Genomic DNA, 25,259 nt, shown 5'->3' on the forward strand with positions numbered 1-25,259 from the left:
TAATTTTTTTAAAAAAATCAGTGGATAGTTTAGGAAAAGTAACTCAAGCACTGATAGGTCAATTAATGTCTAAATGCTTCTGTGAAGTGCTCTCTGCATGCCATGCCCATTAATTTGAATTCTCATAGCCCTTGTCATAGCCTGCTTTACATAAACTAATTGATTCTAAGATACTCCAGAATAGTAATATGGCTTTCACTCTGAACTTGGGCAACATTACACAATGCTCTGTAAATGCCAGCAAATGATAAGATTATTTAAAATACCATCTCTTTCTCATTCCAAAGAGTTTTCCTCTTCAGTTTATGCTAAATTTACTCCATGGTACCAGAGACTGAAGCCTCTATAAGGGTCACTTATTTTTATGGTCCTTGCCCTTGTGTCAAACTGAGTGGCATCTTGTGAGCCCAACTCTCTGCACAGTTTGCCTCCCCTTTCTTCAGGGCACTTCCTCTTAACTGTCCTTTGTTTTCTACTTTTGGACAAGAGGCTTCTCACTGAGGTATTGTTCTTATGGGGATTTGGAAAACTGGTTCATTATATCTGATTTTATTGACTCATGGAAGATTACAGCTGATGGGCATCTTAACAAATCATTGAATCCAGGCACATCAAGTAGAGAACAATTCCCAATGCTGTGTTAGGCATGATTAATCAATCATGGCACTTTTTCTCCCTGCTGCTGAGGTCATGTATGGCCTGAGGCCTCAGCATCATTTTCAACACACTGTTCCAGGTAGAAGCTATCAATCAATCAGTCTACATAGGAGATGAAACTTGTCTGACATACCTGATGTAGTTCAAAGCTGTTATTTTGCTAATGAGGCCCAAGGAGCAGTGGCTACTTAACCCTCCTGGCTTTCAGTCCAGGGTTTCCCTTTCCACAGGATCACTACTTACTTCTCTTCCAGTAGTCCTTCCAATCCTAGAATTTATATTGTATGCATTGGTACATACTTATTAGTATTTAAAAATATGCTTCTCAAGAAGACATCTGGGCTCTCATTAATGTTATAAGCTCTTGAGGAGAAGGGCCTATGTTACACTTTGAATCTTTCACAAGTTCTAGCTCTGTGTTTGGCACATGATAGGTATTCAAACAAAAATTCTTTGGTATATATTAAACTATATATATGAAACAAAGAGGAGAGCTATCCTTAAATTTTCAACAAGAATCACTGAAAAATTCTATCCCTTTATTTTTAAGCAGGATTTATTTAAAAGGACTTCATGCATGATGACATATACTTTCACTTTAAAAAAATCTTTATTTATTTATTTTTAGAGAGAGAGTAAGGAAGGGAGAGAAATATTGATGTGAGAGAGAAACATTGATTAATTACCTCTTGTACATGTCCCAGCTGGGACTGAATCTGCAACCTAGGCATATACCCTGACCAGGAATCGAACCTGTGACCTTTCACTTAGTGGGATGACACCCAACCAATTGAGCCACACTGGTCAGGGCTACTTTCATGTTTTGTTTCAGAGTACCATCTTACGTTTAAATAAATTCCCATCTGAATGTTTTAGAGGAAAGTAAGTTATTAGGTTAATGACTGGGCTGCTCAATGAATTTCCTATTAGTACTTAAAAATACAAACGGAAGTGTTAGGGTTTGGGGCTCAAAAATCCTGAGAAATGGTAGATTTTCTTCTTATTTTTCATATTGACATATATTGACCATAATTTGTGGTTCTTTTTGATGCTGACAAGAATTGTTATAACAGAAAAAATAAAGGAAAGGAGATAAACAAGGACAATAGGAAGAGAGAAGGGGACAAAGGTATTTTATAATATAGCAACAGGATATTAGTGTTATCATTTAAAGTAAATTTAAAAAGCTGTAAAACCCACAGCTAACATCATCCTTAATGATGTCCTTTTAAATAAATACTGCTTATACACAAAGGGGATAGGATTTTTCAGTGATTCTTGTTGAAAATTTAAGGATAGCTCTCCTCTTTGTTTCATATATATAGTTTAATATATAGCAAATAATTTTTGTTGAATATCTATATGTGCAAAACACAGCTAGAACATGTGAAAGACTCAAAGTGTAATATAGGCCCGTCTCCTTAAGAGCTTATAACCAACTAAAAGCTTTCCCTTTTAGGTCAGGAACAAAATGAGGATGATTGCTCTTGCCTCTTCTATCCAACATTGTAGTGGAGATTCTAGCCAGGGCAATCAGGCATGACAAAGAAATAAGAGTCGTCCAGACTGGAAAGGAAGTAGAGAAAACTCTCTCTCTTTACATATGACATGATCTTGTATACCAAAAAAAAAAATCCTGAGGAATCTACCAAAGAAAACTATTAGAAGTAATAAATGTATTTAGCAAGGTAGCAGAATATAATATTGATATACAAAATAATTATTCCACATACTTGCAATAAAGAATCCCAAAACAAAATTAAGAAGATAATTCACGTGCAGAAACTGAAACTGAAACCCTACCTCATATCATATATAAAAACTAACTCAAAATGGATCAAATAACTAAATGTAAGAGCTAAAATTATGAAACTCTTAGAAGAAAATGTCAACATAAATCTTCATGACCTTGGATTAGGCAATGGTTTCTTAAATATAACACTTAAAACCCAATTTTAGGAACAAAAGAATGAATAGATAAACTGGACTTCATCAAAATTAAAAACTTTTGTGCACCAAAGAACATTATCAAGAGAGTAGAAAGATAACTCATGGATAGAATGTTATAAAATATTTGGACAATATATATTTGATGAGATTAATATTCGGAATATGTAAGGAACCTCTACAACTCAGTAAAAATAAAATAACCCAATTTAAAAATGAGCAAATGATCTGAAGAGACATTTCTCTAAAGAAGATATACAAATGGCCAATCAGCACATGAAAAGATGCTCAGCGCCAAATTATTAGAGAGATGCAGATCGAAACCATAATGACGTCCATTTGGGACTAAATAGGACTGCTACAGGCAGAAAGACATATAATAACAAGTACTGGTGAAGATGTAGAGAAAGTGGAACTTTCATACACTGATGGTAGGAATGTAAAATTGTACAGCTACCTTGGAAAACAATCTGGCAGTTCTTCAAATGTTAAACATAGAGTTATCATATGACCTAGCAATTCCACTCCTAGGTAAACCCCAAATGGAAATAAGTGTATGTCCACACAAATAAACTGTACACGCACGCTCACAGCAGCACTGATGCATAATGGCCAAAAAGTGGAAACAACCCAAATATCCATCAACTGATGAACAGATAAATTAAATGAGGTATATCCACAACGGGATATTATTTGGCAATAAAAAACCAAAAACAAAGTACTTACACATGCTACACCATAGGTGTACTTTGAGAACACATGTAAAGTGACATAGGTCACAAAAGACCACATAGTGTATAATTTCATCTAGATGAAGTATCCAGAATATGCAAATCTATACAGCAGAGTAGATTAGTAGCTGCATAGGGCTGGGTGGGGGTCGGTGCGGCTGGAGGAAGTGGAAAGTGACAGCTATAGGATCTCTTAATGGGGTGATGGCATGTTCTAACATTGTGGTGGCAGTTGCATAACTCAATGTACTGAAAAACCTTTGGAGTGCATACTACATTGGTGACCTGTATGGTAGTGAATTGTGTCATTAAAGCTGTTACTAACAAAGATACATGTGCATACGAGTAAATACTTTAATTTGGAGCCTACATTTCATTTGTTCATTCTCTTCCATGTCTGTCACAACAATCCATGTATTCACTTAGAGTGCGCATATGCCCATCACTACTGTCTTAGCTTCATAACGTGTAACAGACTAGACACATTTTATGATGAGCAGGTATCTTTTATGAAATCTATCCTCTCAGAACATTTTAATTTAAGAGAAAAAAAATTTAAGAATTAAAACGCCTAAATTATTTTTTTCCTCCTTCATCGTAGTCATTATATCACCTTCATCAACACAGGATTTCTGCTGACTGCTAGCAGCTTTACCCCCCGGGTTTAATATATTTACCAAAATCCACTTCATCAGAAATTGTATCATTATTTTTAGCAATAGATTTATAATATAGTGCTCTACTGTCTGGTAGCTTCATAATTTGTTTGCTCCTGAAAGCCTAAATGTCATAGTTAAATCCATGGCAACCAAGAGAACTTAATGTTTTGATTATTTTGTACCTACCCCTTTTGAATCAATCACTCCAGGCTTTGCATTAAACTTCACTGTCTTCAGTCGGGCACGCTCCTTTCTTTCCACCCTAAAGAAAATTGAAAATAAAGACTCTATCACATGACCAGTCACTTATGATTAAGTTCCTCATTAAATAAGGAACACCTCTTCTTCTTATGATACAGCTCAGATAAAATGTGTTCTAAAATATTTCTGTTCCTTTGTTCAGTATAAAAGTCTTGGCATAATATCTTTAACCTGCTAACACATCCCTTGGATTTTCTGTGTTACACGCAGTGACAGTAACAGTGTTTGGAACACAAAGGGAGAAAAACCAGTATTTGCCATTTAAATGCCTGAATAAATTAATCAAAATTTATTTCAAGAAATCACAGCCCCTAGAGATAAACACCTGAAGTGGAGGTTTAGTAAACTTCTTCCCTCTCCTCTCCTTTTCTTTTTGTTTCCTTTTTCTTCCCTTCCCTTTAAGAACACTAGGAATTTACTACCTTCACCTCAAAACTAAACATGTTATAGATAATTGTGAACTTTTCCTTTTCCCCAATGTCCTTCTCCCATCACTCTGCCATAGCTTTCATCATTTTACCTGCCATGTCACTTATTCATCACTTATTGAATGCCTACCCTGTATCAAGCAGGGAGCTGGGGAACAAAGAAAAAATGTTTTAAAAGCATGACTGTAATAAATATAAAGATTGATAATACTGCACAATAAGACTGTTGATAGCAATGTGGGAGCATATGAGTATATCTCATGGAAGGATGAAGAGAAGTGGAAAGCATTGAGGTGGTCTTCTTGGAGGAGGTGTCAATTTATGAGGCTTGAAGGATGAGAAAGCTTGTCAGGAGGAAAAGTTCAGATAGAATTTCCCAGACATGAGAAACAACATGCACCATGACCTGAGGCTATAAGCAAGCTTAAGATTGTAGGAATATTCTCACACTCAGTGTTTACAGGATGGGGGTGTGAGGCTGGTGGCAGGGCATGCTTGTAATGGGTATCCATCCACACTAAGAACTTGTTTTTTTCCCTTGGGGAACCCTTATGAATTATCAGAGGATATAACACAGGAAAGTAATGGAATAGATTAGCAGTCTATTTATTCATTTATTTATATTTTACTTTTATCCTCACCTGAGAACATGCTTATTGATTCTAGAGAGAGGGGAAAGGAGCGTGCAAGAGAGGGAAACATCAATGTGAAAGAGAAACATCTATTGGTTGCCCCTTGCACGTACCCCTCCTGGGACCAAACCCACAACGCAGGCTTGTGCCCTTACCAGGAATTGAACCTACAGCCTTTTTGTTTACGGGACAATGCTCAACCAACTGAGCCACACTGGTCAGGGTTACACCAGCATTTTAAGTAAATGACCCTGGTAAAGGAGAAAGATAGACTGGTGGAGAGAAGGGACAGCTGGAAGCAGGAGGCCTATTTAGAAGATACTGCCATAATCTAGGCAAGAAATGGTAATGAGGTGGAGGAGAGAGAAGGGCTTGAGAAATACTAGTAACATAAAAGTTCTAGGACTTGTGCCTAGTTGAAGGTTGGCATTGACAAAGAGAAAAAGATAGAAATTTAAATATCTCCTAAATTTGTTTTTGAGTCTCTCCAGTGAGACACGATCATTTCTTCCTTTGGGCCACAACAGCATTTAATTGTATCTCGTGGTCTGTATTCTCTCATTTCCTTGTGTTTCTTCATTTTGCATTGCACACGCAAGGCCCTATGATCCTTGAGGGCAAGCCCACGTACCACTCCACAGTGTGTTGTAACCAAGCTTATATTGTGTTATAACTTATATAGCTTATATACTGTGTTATATTTAACAAAAATAATGTTCATTGCAATGCTTTAACATGACATTTTGTTGAAACATGGCTAGCTCTTATTTCAAAAATGGGGAAAGGAAAGATAGAAAAAACCTAAATTTACAGGAAGTTAATAATTTCTGAGATCTAAGCTATTCATAGATTAATAATTAACTGTGAGCTCTTTTGTGCTTCCAGCTGAAACCCAGTGAGAATCCGGGTTTCTATAGTTACAGAATGGAGTCTCAGAATATATTTATTTCAGTGTGAGAGTAGAATATTTGAGTGGAAACAGCTGAACAAAACTTTTCAAATCTAACCTCAGATATTAAGCAATATGTTCCACTGAGGGTTCTACTTGCACCCGACGTACGACAGTTGGGAGGAGAGCAAGGACCCTGCAGATAAGGTAAGCTGCCAACTGGAAAGATGCTCACTGAGAAAATGCCTTTGCCGAGCTCCTTCAGCTTTTCTCAGTTTTAATCCAAGAACAAATGTTCATTCATATTCATTTCTTGGGATTTTTTTTCTAAAACTGCTATTAAAGCCCTGACTTTCTCCTGGCTTCGTTGCATAGACCAGTCTAATTATGGAAAAAGACTAGTTCAATAAATGTTGCCAAAACGACTGTAGCATAGAAACAATACATGGCTATTTGATCAGGCTGTGCGAATTCCGCATAAACCCACAGAACTCACATGGGCCACAAACATGCATAATATTAGGAGCAACTCAGTATTCTATTCTAAGAATTGTTTGGCCACAGTATTCTAACTTTCCCCCGGCCACTGGGTCTTAACTCCATTCTTTTCAGATTTCTTAAGAATTAATGGCCCATCCCTTAATTCTTAAAAGGGTTGCAAAGAATGTTGTCAGGTGGAAACAGACAGGCAGACACCTAAACACATGCACACAAACCAAATATTTGATATGGTGCATTATTAATCTTCAAACAGGCAATAAGTAAGCAACAATTTTTAAAGCCTCACTACATAGGTGGCATGGTAGGGTTGACTCATGAAGGAAATTGGAAAGTTTTGCTTTCTACTTGGGTTGAAAGTTTCATTAATAATGATAATGATATGTAAGTGGTGGCTGAAGTTTTAACATGTAATTATTAATACAAATTTCCATCACCTGTACATCATCTCATTTGCGCCCCACAATAACCAAGAGATATAGGCATTACCAACCCTCCTTTATGGCTGGGAAAGCTGAGACTCGGAGCTTATCCAGTTAGAAAGTGGTAGAAACAGGGCCTGAACATGCACCTGCTAACAGCTGACTTTGGTGACCGTCCACATCCACTCCGTTTCAGAAACAGCATTCACGGACATTCCATATCTCCCTTATCCAATCGGAATTCCCCCAAAACGTGATATTTTGAATGGGTCATACCTAGTATTTAATTGATTTCTCTCTTCAGCAGTCTTTTTGCATCACGGAAACCCCACCATAGTCTTGCTTTCCCATCACTGAGGCCCACATTTCTTGCCTCTTGGAGTTCCCTGCAAACCCATTCCTTGGGAGTGGTAGCTATAGCTTCTCTTCTCTTTCTCACCTGCCTCAGTCCTGTCCTCTCTCGCAGGGCTTGTTGGGATGCATGTGGGTAGCTTATTGCTGAAATAAGGGTGAGGGCTTGGATATATGGCCCTAAATAACGCTATGTTCTTTTGAGCACCAAAAACTCAAAATCTGAAGAAAGGAAAATATCGATCATTTGCAAACACACAAAAGTATTAGAATCTGTTTAAAAAAAAACTATTCCAAGCCCTTTATCTATAATATCTAAAATCTAGACAATGATCCAGGCCTTAAGATAGAGCTGGGAATATACTAGGTACTTAATGAATCTTGTTGAATAAACAAATGAATAAATGAACCCTCAAGGAGCTTACTAGTTCTTAACCTGAATGTGAAAACTGAGGCTCAGAGAGTTTAAGTGACTTCCCCAAATGACAAGTGTTTCTGATAAAAAGTTGTCCATCATTTCACAACTTCTTTACTTGGCCTCGCCTTCTCTAATATTTGAGTAAGTAAGTGATGTGAAGGCAGAAATAGGTGATGTGAAGGCCCATAACTCTTTACCTAAGGGAAAGGCAGATCGAACAGTGATGAGAAGGACTGCTGTACTTCTCTCACACTCAAGAGAGGCAAGCAATTAATTAGATTGTTTAAGCAGAAATAATCCTCTCCTCCCTAGTTTGGTCACTGACCAAAATACTGAAACTATGAACTGGATGGCAAAATTTGAGCAATCAATTCTGACACCTAGCATCTCCAGAGAATACCAAATAGTCATGCTTTAATGAGTTCTCTGCCCTCTCAGCCAATTCCCATCTGGCGCTTTTAGGTTCTGGCCAAACACACAATGAAGTCAGGCTTGGAGCACTGGGTGGTGGGAACATCATTTGGCACTGGGTGTTCCTTTGCCTGTGCCCCAAAAAGCCCTGTTGCAGGAAGAATGGAAATGCCATCCATGTTGCTGGCCACAGGCTTGCTGCGAAGGCTCCGCGAGTAAACCTTTATGCAGTGCTAGCTGCAAGCTGTCATCTGAGAGCCCAGGTGACTGGTCACTGTGGGGCAATGTATAGATACTTGGATTAGGAGACTGTGGAAGAAAATCTCAGCTTGGCCACTCACAAACTATGCAGTCTCAGAAAACAGAGATTCTATGCCAATAGTTCAAGTTTTGAAATCATAAGTCTAGGTTTGAATTTTGCCTCTATCACGTACTAGCTCTGTGGCTTAGGGCAGGTCATTCAGCCTGTTAGGATCTCAGGTTTCATGTTGTTAAAATTAGATTATTAACACAGCGATCAAAAATTATGGTGGCCCTGGCCAGGTAGCTCAGTTGGTTAGTGTTGTCCCAATATGCCAATGCTGAGGAATCCATCTCTGGTCAGGGCACATACAAGAATCAACCGATTAATTCATAAGTAAGTGGGACAACAAATTGATGTTTCTCTCTCTAAAATCTATATCTATTATATATCTATATATGTATGAAAATTATGGTGAATGTTAAATGAGATAATACAAGAAAATTGTTTAGCATGGTGTCTGAAACATAGTAAGAACTCCTTAGTTGACAGGGCTCCTGGTATATTCTTGGTATAGTGGGAAGCCATCTAGTCTTACTACTAGGGAGACCTGGGTTCAGCCAGTGGCTGGCTGTGGTCCTCGGTTTCCTTATGAGGGATTTGTGAAGATTAAGTGAAATCATATATTTGAAATACACAGTCAGTGTTATCATCAGAAGGAACCCATCCCTCTGTCTGCTGCCCTTTCACTGGCCTTGATACTTGCTATGGACTGAATGGTTGTGCCCCCACATCCTGTGCCAATCCATCCGTTGAATCCCTAATCCCCAGTGTGGTGGTATTTGAGGGTGGGGCCTTTGGGAGATAATTGGGTCAGGAGGTTGCAGACATTATAAATGGGACTAGTGCCCTTATAAAAAGAGACATGTGAAAAGACAATCTCTCAGCCACGTAAGGACACAGTGAGAAGGCTATTTGCCCACAAGGAAGAGGGCCCTCACTGGGAACCCAATAAGCCAGCACTTTGAATTTGGACTCCCAGTCTCTAGAACTGTGAGACATAAATGTCTATTGTTTAAGCCACCCAGCCTGTGGTAATTTGTTATGGCATTTTGAGCAGAGTAGGAGAGTACCTTTATTTACGATGTAGACCTCATTGCTCTAATCACAGTGAAGCTGTGCCGGAGCTACATGATGGTCCCATAAATGTTGCTCCAGACATTGACCCAATGACAGTCCTTGGCACACAGATGCTGCTCAAGCAATGCTTGCTGCATTAAATTTTTGCAGTCTTACTTTTGGAACTTTGGGAGGTAGGATTGCATTGGAATCAGGGGCATCAATCTGCAGCCTGGATTCAAATCCCAGTTCTGTCACTTACTAGTGACAATTTCAGGCAAGTTAACCAACCTCCTGATTTATAAAATGGAAATAATATCGCTTATTTTATAGAGTTGTAATGAGGTTTAAATAAGTTAATTATAAAGGGCTTAGAACAGCATCTAGTATGTTCTAGGAGTGTTTTAGTAAATGAAATTTATTTGCCACCTTCAAAAAAATGTAGCAGGAAGGCAGTAATTTTCATCTTGGTTTTACTGGGATGATAAATGGAATCATAATAAGGAAACATTTTTGTATAGGGAAATATCCCACACTGATATCATCCATTGTGAGATTTTTCCAGATCAGCTCTACTATCTGAACTATACTCATAAAAGGGGCTAGAGAGGAATTAAGGATTGAAAAAATAACCCCAATCTAGCAGTAAATCATATTTGTACCAGCTGGTATTTATTTTGAGCTATAGTTTTAAGATGCTGGATATGCTATGAAGTGAGGGTGCCTCATTTAGAAGTAAAGTATTAAAGAGCAAGCTCAGAACAGGATCATGACAGATTTTAAATTGCATTAAAATAAGTGCATACGAACTCTTTGTGGGTTATGATTTTAAGTGATTTTTACTTCTTTGTTATACTCTTCTTTTTTCTTTTGGAAAAAATTTTCCCAATTTTCTGCAAAAAATGTGTTACCTTTATAAACATCTAAAACAACAATAAGAACATATTTGGAAAGAATTAAAATCCTAAGGAGAAAATTTTAGAGAAATTACAGTCACACATACACACATGTGTTCACATACAAAGGGGGAAACTCCTGGACCCTCATGAGACACAACACAAATAAATATCAATATTATATTCACCTGACAAGTATCTTTCCCGGACCAGCTGTAGTACGGTTGTTAAAATGGTTTTCACCCAAAAAAGAAAGACAGCTAGGTGGAAAATCACCTGAAAAGGAACTGTACCAAGAATGCTTCTTGGAGAAAAAAGGATGTGTAATCCAACAAATGAGGGACTATTGACAAGGCTGGTTAGAATCACAGAACCGCAGGGTGACAAAGGCTGAAAATCATACAGGTCAGCTCTCCCATCTGAAGCTTGAATCCCTTTTACAATTTTTCACAACATTGGATCTTCTATTATCAGAATCACCTGCAGGGACTTACTAAAAATACAGATTTTCTGTATCCACTCCAGATGGACTAAATTAGAATCTTAGAGTGTGTGTGTGTGTGTGTGTGTATGGGGGTGGTGTGGAAGAGGGTCAGGGAAGCAGGGGGTGGGCATATCTAAGCTTTCATAATGTTTCCCTGGTGTGAAAAACATTATTCTACTTTACTATCTTCCCAGGTAATTCAGACCTTCTCTAGGCAGCTCCTACTAGTAAAAGAATTTCTTTAAAATGAGCTGAGGGATTTTGGGTCAAGATGGTAGCATAGGTAACTATGGCTCACTCCTACCACAACAACATCAGAATGACACTAACTTATTGAACAACCATCACTCAGAACTGTCAGAAATTGAGTTGAGTAGAATCTGACAACTGCGGAATTAAAGAAATCACATCTATCCAGACTGGCAGGAGGGGCGGAGATGAGGAATGGTCTGGTCCCACATCCACGTGAAGTAGATAAAAATTTGGGAGGGATATCTTAGGAGTGAGGAGACCCAGACCCACACCAGGCCCCCCAGCCCAGTGCCAGGAAGATAAGTCCCCAAAACCTCTGGCTGCAGAAACCAGCAGGAACTCAGTCAGTGGAAGAAGCTTCTAGAGTCCCAAGCAGTTCCCCTTAAAGAACACGGACATACTCAGAGTCACTCCTTCTGAGCTCCAGCACTGGGGTAGCAGCTTGAAAGGCACCAGTGGCATACAGAACTGACATGTCTGGCATCAAGGTAGGAGCTGGGGGACAGCTTTTTCCCAGACAGAAAGGCAGGCAGAGGCCATTGTACCTTTTCTGAACCCTCCTCCCACAGAGCCACAAGGCTGGCGGGTGACATATGTGAGACTCCATCAACCTTTCTAACAATGTTTGCCCTGCCCTGGAGATCCCCTGAGATTCTTTCCTACCCAACTTACAGGCCCAATAAGTTGTTAACAGTGATTTTTCCATATGAATGGTTGGTCTTGGCTCATACTTTACAACTTCCTAAATCCTCTTAAACAAGCAACAGCCAGCCTCAGTGAGTCCCCAGCCCCAGTACCTTTTGCTAAGTGGCCCCAGGCCCAGCACTAGCAGCAGCCAGCCTAGATTCACAGCTTGGCTTTGCCTGGGAATCTTTAAGCCCAGCACAAGCAGGTGGGGCTATCTAAGATTGCTTTATCATGCAGGGCAGCCCCAGGCGGAGCACAGGTGGGGACTGGACTTGACCTGCACCACCTAGGAAACCCCAGAGTCTGCACATGCAGTAGACAGCTACAGACTATGTTGGAGCACCGCAGTGCTGCCCCTGCACATCTGATCCTCCACGGAGGGTGGAGGTTGGTGGTCAGTGGCAACAGCCAGTCCTTGTAGCTCACTGGCCTGGGTAAATCCCTCCCATTGACCTGCCAACATAAATCAAGGCTCGACTACAAGAGAAGGGTATACTCAAGCCCACATGAAGGGTACAACTTGAGACTCAGCTTCGATGATAGGGTAGGCTGTGCCATTGGATCCTAGGGAGTCATAGCAGCTCTACCTAATACATAGAAACAGACACAGGGAGGCTGCCAAAACAAGGAGACAAACAAACATGGCTAAAATGAAAGAACAGAACAAAACTCCAGAAAAAGAGCTAAACAAAGTGGAGATAAGTAATCTATTAGATGCAGAGTTCAAAACATTGGTTATAAGGATGCTCAGGAACTTAGTGAGGTCCTCAACAGTATGAAAAAGATCCAGTCATAAGTGAAGGATACTCTGATTGAAAAAGAACAATTTACAGGGAAACAACAGCATAGTGGATGAAGCTGAGAAACAAATCAATGTTTTGGAACATAAGGAAGCAAAAGTAACCTATCAGAACATGAAGAAAAAAGAATCCAAAAAAACCCGAGCATAGTGTAAGCAGCCTATGGGACTACTTCAAGCATTCCAACATTCACAACATAAGGGTGTCAGAAGGAGAAAAGAAAGAGCAAGAAATTGGAAATCTATTTGAAAAGAATAATGAAAGAAAACTTTCCTAATTTGGTGAAGGAAATAGACACTCAAGTCCAGGAAGCACAGAGAGTCCCAAACAAGATGGATCTTAGAGGCCCACTCCAAGATACATCATAATTAAAATGCCAAAGGTTAAAGACAAAGAGAGAAATCTTAAAAGCAACAAGAGAAAAGGAGGTAAGTACTTACAAAGGAGTTCCATAAGACTGTCAGTTGATTTCTCAAAAGAAACTTTGCAGGCTAGATGGGATTGGCAAGAAACATTCAAAGTCATGAAAAGCAGGGACCTACAGCCAAGATTGCTCTACCCAGCAAAGACATAATTTAGAATTGAAGGGCAGATAAAGAGCATCCCCAACAAGAAAAAACTAAAGGAGTTCATCCTTGCTGAACCATTATTATATGAAATTTTAAAGGGACTTATTTAAGTAAAAGAAGATCAAAACTATGAACAATAACATGGCAATAAATACATATCTATCCATAATTGAATCTAAAAAACAAACAGCCAATACAAAGAAGAGAGACAGAATCATGGATATGGAGAGCATTTTGATGGTTGCCAGATGGGAGCAGGGTGCAGGGGAAAGGGTGAAGAGGTGAGGGGATTAAGAAGTGCAAATTGGTAGTTACAGAATAACCATGAGGATGTAAAGTACAGTATAGGAATGGAGTAACCAAAGAACATATGCATGATCCATGGACACGAACAATGATGTGGGGATTGCCTGAGGTTGTGGGGGTTGCTGGGTGGAGGGGAGCAAAGGAGGTAATATTGGGGCAACTGTAATAGCATAATCTATAAAATATAATTTAAAAAATGAGGTGAAATCTATTTCCACATAGTTTTTCTCCTCTATCCATTTCATCCTTGGGGCATTTTTCTACAGAGCAGCCCCTCAGACAGCTTCGATTAATTAAATCAAAGCATATAAAAATGTATGTTGCCTTGGCATCTTTTTTTTGAAGTAAATAGAAATGGAGAAACACAGAATATAAACTAGGGCTGAGAGAAAAGGCTCTGAATACAAAATCTTTCAGAAAAACATTACAAGCCACAGTGGAAACTCAGAATGTTCTCTCAGGGCAATGTGAGGCAATGCTCTAGAAGCCCAGAGGTGCGGAGAGACCCAGAGAACTGTCTGCTGGTGGGAGATTTGTAGGCATCGGCACGGGGGTGGGGAGATTCCCTGAGGTTTCAGCTCCTTCTCTGCCACTCCGTCCCCCACTAACAGTCCCTGCCCCACATTTCTCCCTGGGCTGTGTGGCCATAGGCAGAGAAGATGGGAAACAAGTCTTCCTTGAGTTGCAAATGCCCTGCAGACTTATTCGTCCTTGTGATTTACGTCTTCCCACAGTGGGCTGTGCTGGCTCAGTCACTGGATCGCTTTGTATGTGGCAGCACTCACATACTCGGCTTCACTGAGGATTTTTTACAAAAGTATTTGGGGTGTCTGGATGTGAAAAGAGGCCTTTGAGAAACCTGCAGCTCAAGGAAAAGTTGCTATGAATAAGCATTGCTCCTCACTTTGCTCCCCTATCATATCTCTTTTCTAGGGTGTAGATTTGTTTCTTAGACAATATGTGGGGCAAGGAAAGTTCCTTCCTGGTGGTGATGAGTAGAAGCTGCTGGGACAGATGAGGGAGTTGGCTGTTCTGAAGTATATTTCTGCCTTTCCAAAGTAGACTTGAACAAATGCTTAGAAAAGGAAGAGCATAATACTGTTGACTTAGGAAACATATAGAATCATGTATCTGAGTGGAAGTGGAAAGCTGGAGGGTAGCGTGGGGAAGAGGAGTAACTAAAAGATGAAAAGCAGTGTACAACCAGTCTTTCAACCTCACCAGACATTTGACATCTCGTATCCCAAGCCTCTGAACTTGGAATGGAGGTGTCTAGTTTATTTCCTTCAATAGAGAGCCAGGGCCTTCGTGTAGTAAACAATCTACTTTATTTGACTTTTACCTGGCCTTTTTATGGAACTATGTATTAAATTTTGAATCTTTGGACTATGCCCTTAGAGTTTGTAAGTCAGCATACAAGCTGGTAAGCATAATCTTGAAAATATGAGTGCTGGCAAAAGTTTTTGGAAGGTAGTGTGAGCAGATCCTCTTTCTTCCTTTATCACAACCTTATCACAACCACCAGTTTCAGCAAAACCCTAATACAAAGTCAGAGTATTAATGCACATCACCTGCCACCACTAGCAATTTTCCTGCAGACTGACTATCCCTCTCAAATCGATGCTTTGTGAACAGTTGGCCACATCTTCATCTTTCCTCATCTCCACTCCCTGGATAGCTGAAAAGCAAAGCTCTGAAAGGGAAAAGGCATTCTTACCTCCGTTTGCTGGGGATGACCCCCATCTCCTCACTGTCCCCCTCCAGCGTGACTCTCCGGGCTTGCCACCACTCATCATCAGAGGCGTTGATAACATGGAGAATATCTCCGTATTTAAAACTAAGTCCTTGACTTGGCAGCCCACTGTCCTTGCTCTTGTCATAGTCGAACATGGCTCTGGAGGAAATAACAAGAGAAGGCATCCTTAGGAATCCCTGGAGCACAGATTTAGGATTCATCATCTGGATTATTCGCTCTGGCCCTGAGAACCCATCGTCCGTCTTCTAGGACTAACTCCCAAATTGTGGTCCACTTTCCTATTGTTTTGTTCAGATTGAGGTTAGTTCTCACTTCTCCTTGGTGGATGCAGGCCGAGCTTATAGACCCCTGAAACTGGGGTACTTTTCTTGGAGACAATCATTTGTGACAAGGTGATGATAGGAGGTGGCAAAGACAGGTTCGTACCTAATGAAGATATTTTCCCCTCCCACTACAGTCAAATTTTTAAAATCACTAAAAAGAAAGAAATATTGAAGAGAAACATGGGCATATTTCTGGATAAAATATGTGTGTTATGAACAAATCCTCTCAGATGTGTCAGTCTGTAGAACTCTTTCCTTTATAATAGGGAAGAATGGTAACAACTTAATAAATGTCCACGCACAGGGGACTGTAATCCTTCCACTCAACTGGAATATTGGACCATTACAGAAATTGTGTGGTTGCAGAAGCTAATATAATGACATGAACACATGCTTAAAATACAATAATACAAATACGTACACCCATGTTTATGTGTGTGTGTCAAAATTACATGAACAAGGCAAATCTTTTTGCTTCCATAGAACGCTGAGCCTACCTCATCATTGCAGTTGTCAGTCTGAATGGTAATTCTTGCTTTTGTGCATCATGCTGTCCCCACCAAAAAGCATTTGCTTAGCCTCGCAAAGCCCAGCACATGTCGTGTATGACTGGTGGGGTGAGGGAGTTGGAAGCAGATTTAAAATGATGAATGATGACTGAGACCTTAAAACCAACCAGCTGTTGCCTTCAGATGCTGACTATTTGTCTCAGGCCCTATGTTGCCCCCTCCTCGTGTACCACCCCTCTCACAAACCACCTCCACACCCACAGCGTACAACTCCTCTGGAGAAGCAGATTTTGTCATCTCCCTGTTTATCCCCTTTTGATTCCATTCTAAGAATTTCCCTAGAGCATAAGCACTGTGCAAGAAAAATTAGCTGGATCTGGGAAACAGATTTTCTAATATCACCGAGGACCGAGTGTGGTTCTTTTCCTTTCTTCTTCTTTTTTTTTTTCCTCATGAAAGAAATATCACATCTGCTGTCATGGGAACCAAAAAGAGCTAAAGACAGCATCTAAAGCTCTGAAATAATGCAGGGAAAGTTGAATTACTTCAACACAACCCCTTTTTCCATTAACGCTGTCTCCACATAAGAACTATGGGGGGAGTTTCTAGGTCCCAGACCCCAGAATGACTCATTTCCACCTTGACCATTTGCATGCTCCCTACCAAAAGTTTCCACAAAGCCCCTGCCAGGAAAACCCAGGTTGGGAGAGGGCAGAGACACACTCTAGACACTGTCACTTCTCTGGTGGGGCGATGGGACATAAATGAACATTCCTGACCCACAGGATTTTTTTTAATGCACAATTAGTCCAATAACTATATTCACACAGAACTGTTGCGTGCATTAATAAAATAGCACATACAAAGCACGCAGCCCCCAGTAGGTGCAGTGTAGCAGAGTGTAATATAGGGGTTAAGAATATAGACTGAGGGCCCTGGACGGGTGGCTCAGTTGGTTGGAGCATTGTCCCATAGACCAAAAGGTTGCAGGTTCGATTCTTGGTTGGGGTGCACATGGGAGGCAACTGATTGATATTTCTCTGTCACACCGCAGGTTTTTTCTCTCTCTCTGTCCCTTCTTCTCTCTCTAAAATCAATAAAAACATATCCTCAGGTGAGGATTAAAAGAAAAAAAGAATATAGACTGAGGGGCCACGTTGTCAGGGCTGTACTCTGGTCCTATAACTTCCTACTAGTTATATTGCTGGACATCCAGGCAAGCTACTGAACCTCTTTTAGGACTCAGCTCCCTCATACATAAAACACGGTGGTGATAACAGTATCTCCATCAAGGAGTTGCGTGGATGAAATGTTACATGAGCCAATGCAGAGAAAACATGCACAACAGTGACGGGCACACAGTGACAATCAGTCCTATGAACTGTTGTTGTTATTGTTATTATTTCCCCCTTTCCTTTTGCGTGCTTATTCATAAAAATCCTTTCTACAAATGCTACTCTGTGCAAAACGTAGCTAACATAGCAGTCCTGAGGTTGCCATCTTTAAAAAGGCCTGCTTGCAAGGGTGGCCCTTGGCTGACATCTGGGAACTTAGATTTTGGGAAGTTTCTCACCATTTTCTAGTCAAAATCGCTCCCTGTGCCTGGACTGTACAAACAATAACGTTGTGTTGAACACTTGCTTTTCCCCGGCAGTCTGGAGCTGTGCCAGGCAGAGGAGCCTATGTGACCAGCCCCCAGTACAAACCCTGGACCCTGAGTTCTCTCAGGAGCCTCCCTGGCAGACAGTATTGCACGCCTGTGGTCACCATTTGCTGCGGGAAGAACTGGGCATGTCCTGTGTGACTCCCCTGGGAGAGGACTGTTCGAAGCTTGCACCCAGTTCCCTCTGGACTGTGGTCCACGCTCCTTTCCTGCACTGATTTAGTTGTGAATCCTTTCCTGGTAACAAATCAGTCATGAGTGTGATGAGGCTGAGGCCTATGAGCCCTCCCAGTGAGCTGTCCTGGGGACCCCCAACGCTCATTCTACAGATTGGAAATCACATTCGTGTACACTACCTCATTTGTGCCTCAGTCCAACCCTACAAAGCAGGTATGATGAACACAGTGCTATCCCTTTCCATAGACGAGGGATACATCTAGCAAGGGCCACTGATTAACCCCAGGATACGTGGCTTAGAGGCAGAACCCAGGAATGGAGCGTGGGTCCCCTGATCCCAAGTCCCAGCTCAATGCTTTTAACCTTGCCCCTCCTCAGTCTGGGAGGTGGTGGAGGTGGTCACAAGGTGACGGAGATGGTAACCTCCATGGACACCCATACAAATGCCCATGTCAGGAGGCCTGACACTTCATATCCATTGTCTGTTTGACAGCAACCCTAAGGGTTAAAACTTGTGTTTGTTTTACAGGTGAGGAAAGGAGACTCAAGAATTTAAGGGACCTGCCCCAGGCCACATGTATACATGTGAATCTACAGTAAGGTCTGCTTGACTTGAAAAGCCACATTCTTGCCCACTTCATTATCAGGTTCAATTTCCCAGCCTGCCACCTTCTGGCCAGGCTCACAATTTAGCAGCACCAGGAACCTTTGACCTTCCCTTTGCAGTTTGCCTCCTCTTCCCCTCCAAATCCCTGCAGTTTCTTTACTGTTCAGTTCTCATTCCAGTGTTTCTTATCCTAAAAGTCCTTAAAGCTCCTGTGGGCTCCAGGCTCCTTCTGGATGCAAAATGTAGCAAGTGGAGGTAGAAATGCCATTAGGAAAGCTGGGAGGTGGTAGCTAAGAAGCAGGCTCTAACATCAGACTGCCTGGATGTGCCACTTTTAAACTGTGTGACCTTGAACAAGTTACTTAACCTCTCTGGGCTTCAAATTTATTAATGGTAAAACTGGCATAGGAATTACAGCAGCTGAGGGTTAAATGAAATAATATATGTAAAATATTGCAATACCAACTTAGCACTAATGAGTGCGCAAATTTTAGTTATTATTACTATTGTAATAGTTATTTTGAAAAATGTACTGATCTTTGAATCAGGGGATCTGGATGCCACTTGGCATAGCTGTCCTGGGACTCTGTACAGACATCTAAAACAAGCCTGTACCCTCAGGACCCAGTGTAGCACTAGACACTAAGCGGATCCTCCATACCCGTCTGTGGAAATGTTTCAGATGACCTTCAAAAGTCCTACTTCTCTAAAGCCCCAGCATCCCCAAGTGTCAGAGGAGGGGAGTAGAGACTGTTCCCAGAGGTCCCCACCAGGGCAAACACTCATTCGCTGTGTTCCATTCTGTTCCCAGGAATCCCTGAGGGGAGGTTTCCCACTCTTGCCTTCAGCAGTTGGTGTTCTTGAGGAAGGAGCTCAGTAACACACTCTTTCTATGAGTGCTGTTTGTCTCGGACAATCTCACCCTCTACGATTACACTGATTCAGACTTGTCGGGTCCCTGAAAACAAGCAGCTGACACATTCCGGCAGTTTCTGGCTCTTTCGGATATTAATGGATCTTCACGTCTGGGAAAAATGCTCCAATGCCCCATCACCTAATTTAAAAAGCGATAAGCTGTTTTTAATTTGCTTTATGTGCTAATTCATCACAGAAACTTTGATAAAATGCCATTAAGACGCACACTTCCCACCCAGGGTGCTTTTAACAAGTCCATTAGACAAGTAGAATTAGTCATGAATAATGCAATGGCTCTGCATCCCTCCTGCCCCTCCTGCGTTTCCATGTGTGGTGGCCCCTTGCCAACCAGGGACGTCTAGTAAGGGAAGAGCAAAGCTGCCCATCCTGAGGCTGGCAAATGTGGCTGTGAGATACTCGGGTACCTGATTGAAACTGTGTTTATTAAGTGTCCACAACATGCTAACGATGCTATATTCATTGTTTTACTCAACTTACTGGGTAGGAAGACATCATATGGGTTATATGCCAAGCTTTGGAGAGAGAAGAGACCTGGGTTTAAGTCCCAACTCTGCTATTCCCAGTTGTGAATATCAGGAGGTATGTCACTTAACTTCTCAAATGGCCTCTTAACCACAAATGACCATTCCCTCATTCATGATAGCGATGATGACAGTAACTCAAAAGATTGTTATAGACACACAACAATGGATGATGAATGCAAAGTGCCCAACACCAACGCGGAATGGATTTCACTTAATTAGTTCTGACAGCAATCCTGCCATGTGAGCATTTTTGATCTCATTTTAAAGGAAATGAGGCTCAAAGAGCTAAATGAAAAAAGCTAGTATGTGGCAGAACCAGGATTCAAATTCAGGTAGATGTGTCTGAATCTAAATCCAGCTTGGAATCCTCTATTAGGAACATTGTACTTGGACCACATGTGCAAGGATATTGTGATTTGAGGATCACATTAATAATAACACCATGCACTAGACTCCAGGAGGCATGAGTGGTTTATTAAGTGCACATGCAGTTCACAAAAGCCTAGCAATCCATCTATTAGTTCTGTACTACAGACGAGACAATGTAGCCTCCGATAATTCAAGCAACACATCCAGAGTCACACCAGCTACCAAGTGGTGGGGCAGGACTCAACTCAAAACCCGTCTGCTACTGCAAGGCCTGTGGACTTCCTGCTACACCAACCCATGTGTTTTTGCAAGTAACCCTCTCCAACCCAAAACACCCACACTCTCTATTGGGCTTAGTTAGACTGGGTCATAATAGTATTTTTCTCCATGTTAGTCAGATTATCGATTGTGGCTGAACCACTTTGAGACTGGCCTAGCAGGATGCCAAGAGTGGAGAGAACTCACGGGGACAGTGCCCCTAAAAACAGGTAAAATTACTTGATGTGTGTCATGGTTGTCCAGGATATCATAGAAAGAATAGCCCCCCAACCCCTCTTGCCAAAGATGTCCACACCTTACTCCCCAGAACTTGTGAATATGTTACTTTATATGGCAAAAGAGATTGGCAGATGTGATTAGGGGTAAGGGTTTTGAGACGGGGAGATTATATAGGATTATCTGGGTGGGGCCAGTGGAGTCCTTAACCACAGAAGAGAAGGCAGGAGAATAGGTCAGGGAGATGCAGCATGAGAAGGACCAGACTGCCATTGCTGGGTCTGGAGATGGAGGAAGGTAATTTGTTAAGGCAGTAAGAGGAAACTAGTAACAGGGGACAAGAAACGACGTGATTATTAATAGAGGGCAGGTAGAAGGCAAAGGACACCTCTGAAATGTTGTTTGGAATAAAAACTAGTCTTCAACAGTAATAACGACCTACTGAGTACCTATTATTGGTCCTACCACACACAAAGTACCTTTTCTTTCCCTGATGTCATCTTATTGAATCCCTGTAAATAGCTTGAGATATAGGTATGATTATTTCTACTTTGCAGATAAAGAACCTAAGGCTTTAGTTTCTTACATTTATACTTTATCCAGTTTTCACAAAAACCCTATGAGATAAATATTATTGTCCCAATTTTCTGATGAGGAAACTGATATACGGAAGAAGCAGCCTTCCCCTTATTTTAAGCTGCAAAGCAGTCTGCGTGCTCCTCCCTTGGGAAGCCCATTCAAGCCTGGGAATGTGTCTCTTCTCTGCTGGATCAGAAGCTGCTGAAGGTCAGAAGCTCCCAGGTCCAGTCTTTGCAAATGCATTTATAAAGGAACAAATGAACCAGCAAATTACTCTCTCCTGTGCTGTGAACTTGTTTGGGCTGGAGCAATCTCTGTTTCCATGACAACTTTAAGATCCAAGAAGCAGAGTGCTTCAACTCAATTTCCTGTCTTTTGAAGATGGGACCTCTGCTTGATGGGAGGAAACTTGGTCCCCTCCTTCCCCTGCAGCAGGAGAATGAACAAAAGCAGCTAGATAAACTCTGCTCTCGGCTCCACCCCACTGTGCCTGGCTTGGAAGGGTTATGTTCCATTGTAAGTGGCTCTGGATAGTTGAAAATGCATAGAGACTGGAATAAAGACACACATTCAAGTGAGTCCATCTCTTCCTGAGTGTCACTGAGAAAAATCAGTCGACTCATTTGAGTTTTAATTTGTCTATGAAATGGGCTTAATCATTCCTAAATCTCAGTATATTTGCAAAGATTCAATGAGGTGACATAGGAAAATCATTTTCACAAAAACTGCCAACTGACAGGTTTTTTTTTTTTTTTTTTACTTTACTCATTCCATACTCCAGAGATGAGTGAAAGTTATTTCTATAAGTATTGCAGGGAGCATGTAATATGCTGTCTTTTAAATATGATATAAAAATGCATATGATATAAATATGATATAAAAATATGGTATAAAAATGCATGTACAGTAAACTTTCTCAAACACTTTTCCATGAGGAGGATGTGGGACTGGGAGCAACAGATCTGAACTGTAGCTGCTCTTACTTTATAAATGATCAATTTCCAGTTGTTTTCTCTTCTTAAAAGCATTCGTTCACCCACTTATAAATCTGATAAGTAAGTGTTTCAAAAGCAGAGAAGGCAACCTGGAAGTAGGAAGAACCTTGGATGGCGCCAGGAGAGCAGGGTTCCAGTTCTAGCATCGACATAACCTTGCTGTGTGATCTTGAGTGAGTTACTTAATCTCTGTGGGCTTCAGCTTGTATATAATTAGCAGGCCAAAATCTAAGGTATGTTTCAGCTGCCATGCTCTATGCCTTTGTCCTGCAAGACACTTTGGGGAAATGAGGTAACTTTCCATGTGGCTGTTATCAATATATGTCTCATAGGATTCTGTCTGCATTGTGAAAGTCAGTCTCTGTCATCCATCAGTCCCAGAACTGCTCCTCTCATATGCTCTTCTGTAAACCTGTATTGTGATTTTTAACATTTGCAAATTCTAGTTGGTTCTAGCATGGAAGTGGGGAAGGCGTAATTCCTCCCATCTCCAGAGTGTACCACATAGCCGATGCCCAATAAAAGTTGTTTTCTGTTATGCAGTCTGCTACCGATACTATCACAGGGCAGTCCCTGGAATACAACAGTCTATTTTCTCTCCTGTAAAGGCCTAGGCAGTAGGAAACAATGGGTAAGGAAGGCCTGAGCGGCATCCAGCACGGCCTTTCCTGACTTTCCTGGGAGAGGAGAACCTACGTGCAACAGTCCAGACCTCCAGTCTCCCAAGTCAGAACGTACTCATTCAGGGTGGAGGGAACCACAGCTCTGAGCTGATTTCTCCTCACAGCTCCTGGAGGAAGCATAACATCCACACCCCTGTGGAGGAGTCATCACGTCCAGGATCATTGAGATCTAGCAGGGCCACTTATTATCCCATTTATTTCAATAATGAATTATGCCCAGTGAAAAGGGTGCTTAAAGCCACGAGCAAATCAGTCTCAGTGAATCTGAACACATTGGCCTCCCTCAATCCTTGCTGAGGCCACTGGCCAAGATGCTGTTGTGTACTGAGCGATTACTGAGCACACAGTAGACTTCACATTTCAGGCACTGTTCTAGGTATTTATTATCTGTAATTCAAAAGATACCCCTTATAATGCAAGCCCCGTTCCCAGCTTATAGAAGGGAAAATGCACTATGTGCCATAGACTGTGGTATCACGTGAGTTATGTCATTTAATCATCAGTAACCTTGTACGTCAGATTTGTGCATTGCAAAAATGCTCTTCTCATCATTCCAGACTGTTTCCTTTCATGTTAGGAGGGTGTTGGGAAAACGTCAATTTGTATTGTGCCCAAGGAATCAGGCCATCACTGTCATGATGGAAGATAGAACTAATTGGGCACCAGCCACAGGTCCTCATGGCCTGGGCCTTTTGCGGCTACGGCATTTTGATTATAATTGGGGAAGAAGCATCACTTCCAGAGGCAGCAACCCTCTCTCTCTCAGCCTCTCTTGTGTCTCCAGTGCTTCCGGCTCCCTGAGGGACATGGTATGAGCCGACTGTGCATGTCCAGAGGCCTGTGTGTTGATCATTTCAGACAACTCATCATCCGAGTCTCCAGGGACAGAGCCTACTGCAGCCTGCCTTCTCTCTCAGGGTGTCCTAGCAATCAGTTCCGCTGCTTTACACTGAAGCGCTGACAGACAGCCCTCCACCCCACCCCCTTCCCCATCCCAGGGAGGCCGAGGCAAATCTGAACCTGCCCAGGCAGGGCTCATCAGACCAGGGCGAACAATGCTTCAAGTTCCAGGGCTGGCTGAGGTTGAAATGATCAATCATCTTAAAATCATTGCTCCCCTATATGCCATCAGCTGGACACTCAGGAAATGAAATATGGAAGGAGGACCATGTCCAGGATGAAGAGCCCAGGTTTTATGACAGTTATAAAAGCTCATATGTTCCAGCCTTGTTGATCACGCAATCAAGTATATTAATCAAGATATTTCAGAAAGGCTGACACATCCCTGACTGCAGCCTTTTATTTCTGATGTGAGCTAAGAATGTAGACCAAGATTTGGCATTCACTCTTTAGTGTCTTACTGCCACAAAGTAGTAGTGACCTTGCAGTGCAGAAAAAGAAGAAATAAATAGCCTGATATGGAATTTCATTGTTGCTGACACACGATTATCATTTAAACCTTTAAATATATATATAGAAAACTCATGCAAAGATCATGGGGCATAGACATCACATAGTCCTGTGTTCAAGCAGTGGCCCTGCCACTGAAACAGCTGTATGACATTCATTTCTGTACCTGGGTCTCCAAAGGTGCAGAATGAGGGGCAAGAACGTCTGTCCAACAGACTCCTTATGAGATTTACATATCCAAGAGCTTTAGAAACCCAGCTGGTGCTCAAATTTGTCAACTGAGTCATATCTAAATTTCCTCCCTGTAAATTCCATAGCTTTTTTCCATTGTTACTCACTAAGCATAAATAAGTGATATCAGCCTGCATGATGCCTGGCTTGGAAGGGGTGTTGGAGAACGATCACTTCTTTCACAAGCATATAAAAAAGAGGTGAAACACATCCAAGAACATTTCACACAACTACTCCAAATCCTTAGCGGTGGGTTACCACAAAACCAGACTGCGGGACAACCACTTCAGCTCCTGCAATACTGGGGTTGTATTCTTTTTTCGTCCATACATTTTTAGAAACTG

The 25,259-nt window shown here is 41.4% G+C and overlaps 1 protein-coding gene across 22 annotated transcripts in view; it reads right to left on the reverse strand.

The window, feature by feature from the left end:
* DLG2 (discs large MAGUK scaffold protein 2) overlaps positions 1 to 25,259 on the reverse strand; it is a 1,324,826-nt gene that overhangs the window by 60,227 nt on the left and 1,239,340 nt on the right. For all 22 annotated transcript variants that reach the window (XM_053925682.1, XM_053925677.1, XM_053925676.1 and 19 more), the window contains 2 exons: positions 15,376 to 15,552; positions 4,181 to 4,256 (listed from right to left, as the gene is read on the reverse strand). In XM_053925682.1, the coding sequence (XP_053781657.1) occupies positions 4,181 to 4,256; positions 15,376 to 15,552 (253 nt within the window). The remainder of the gene's footprint in view (positions 1 to 4,180; positions 4,257 to 15,375; positions 15,553 to 25,259) is intronic.

This window comes from Desmodus rotundus, chromosome 5 (assembly GCF_022682495.2).
Source record: "Desmodus rotundus isolate HL8 chromosome 5, HLdesRot8A.1, whole genome shotgun sequence".
Taxonomy (NCBI): domain Eukaryota; kingdom Metazoa; phylum Chordata; class Mammalia; order Chiroptera; family Phyllostomidae; genus Desmodus; species Desmodus rotundus.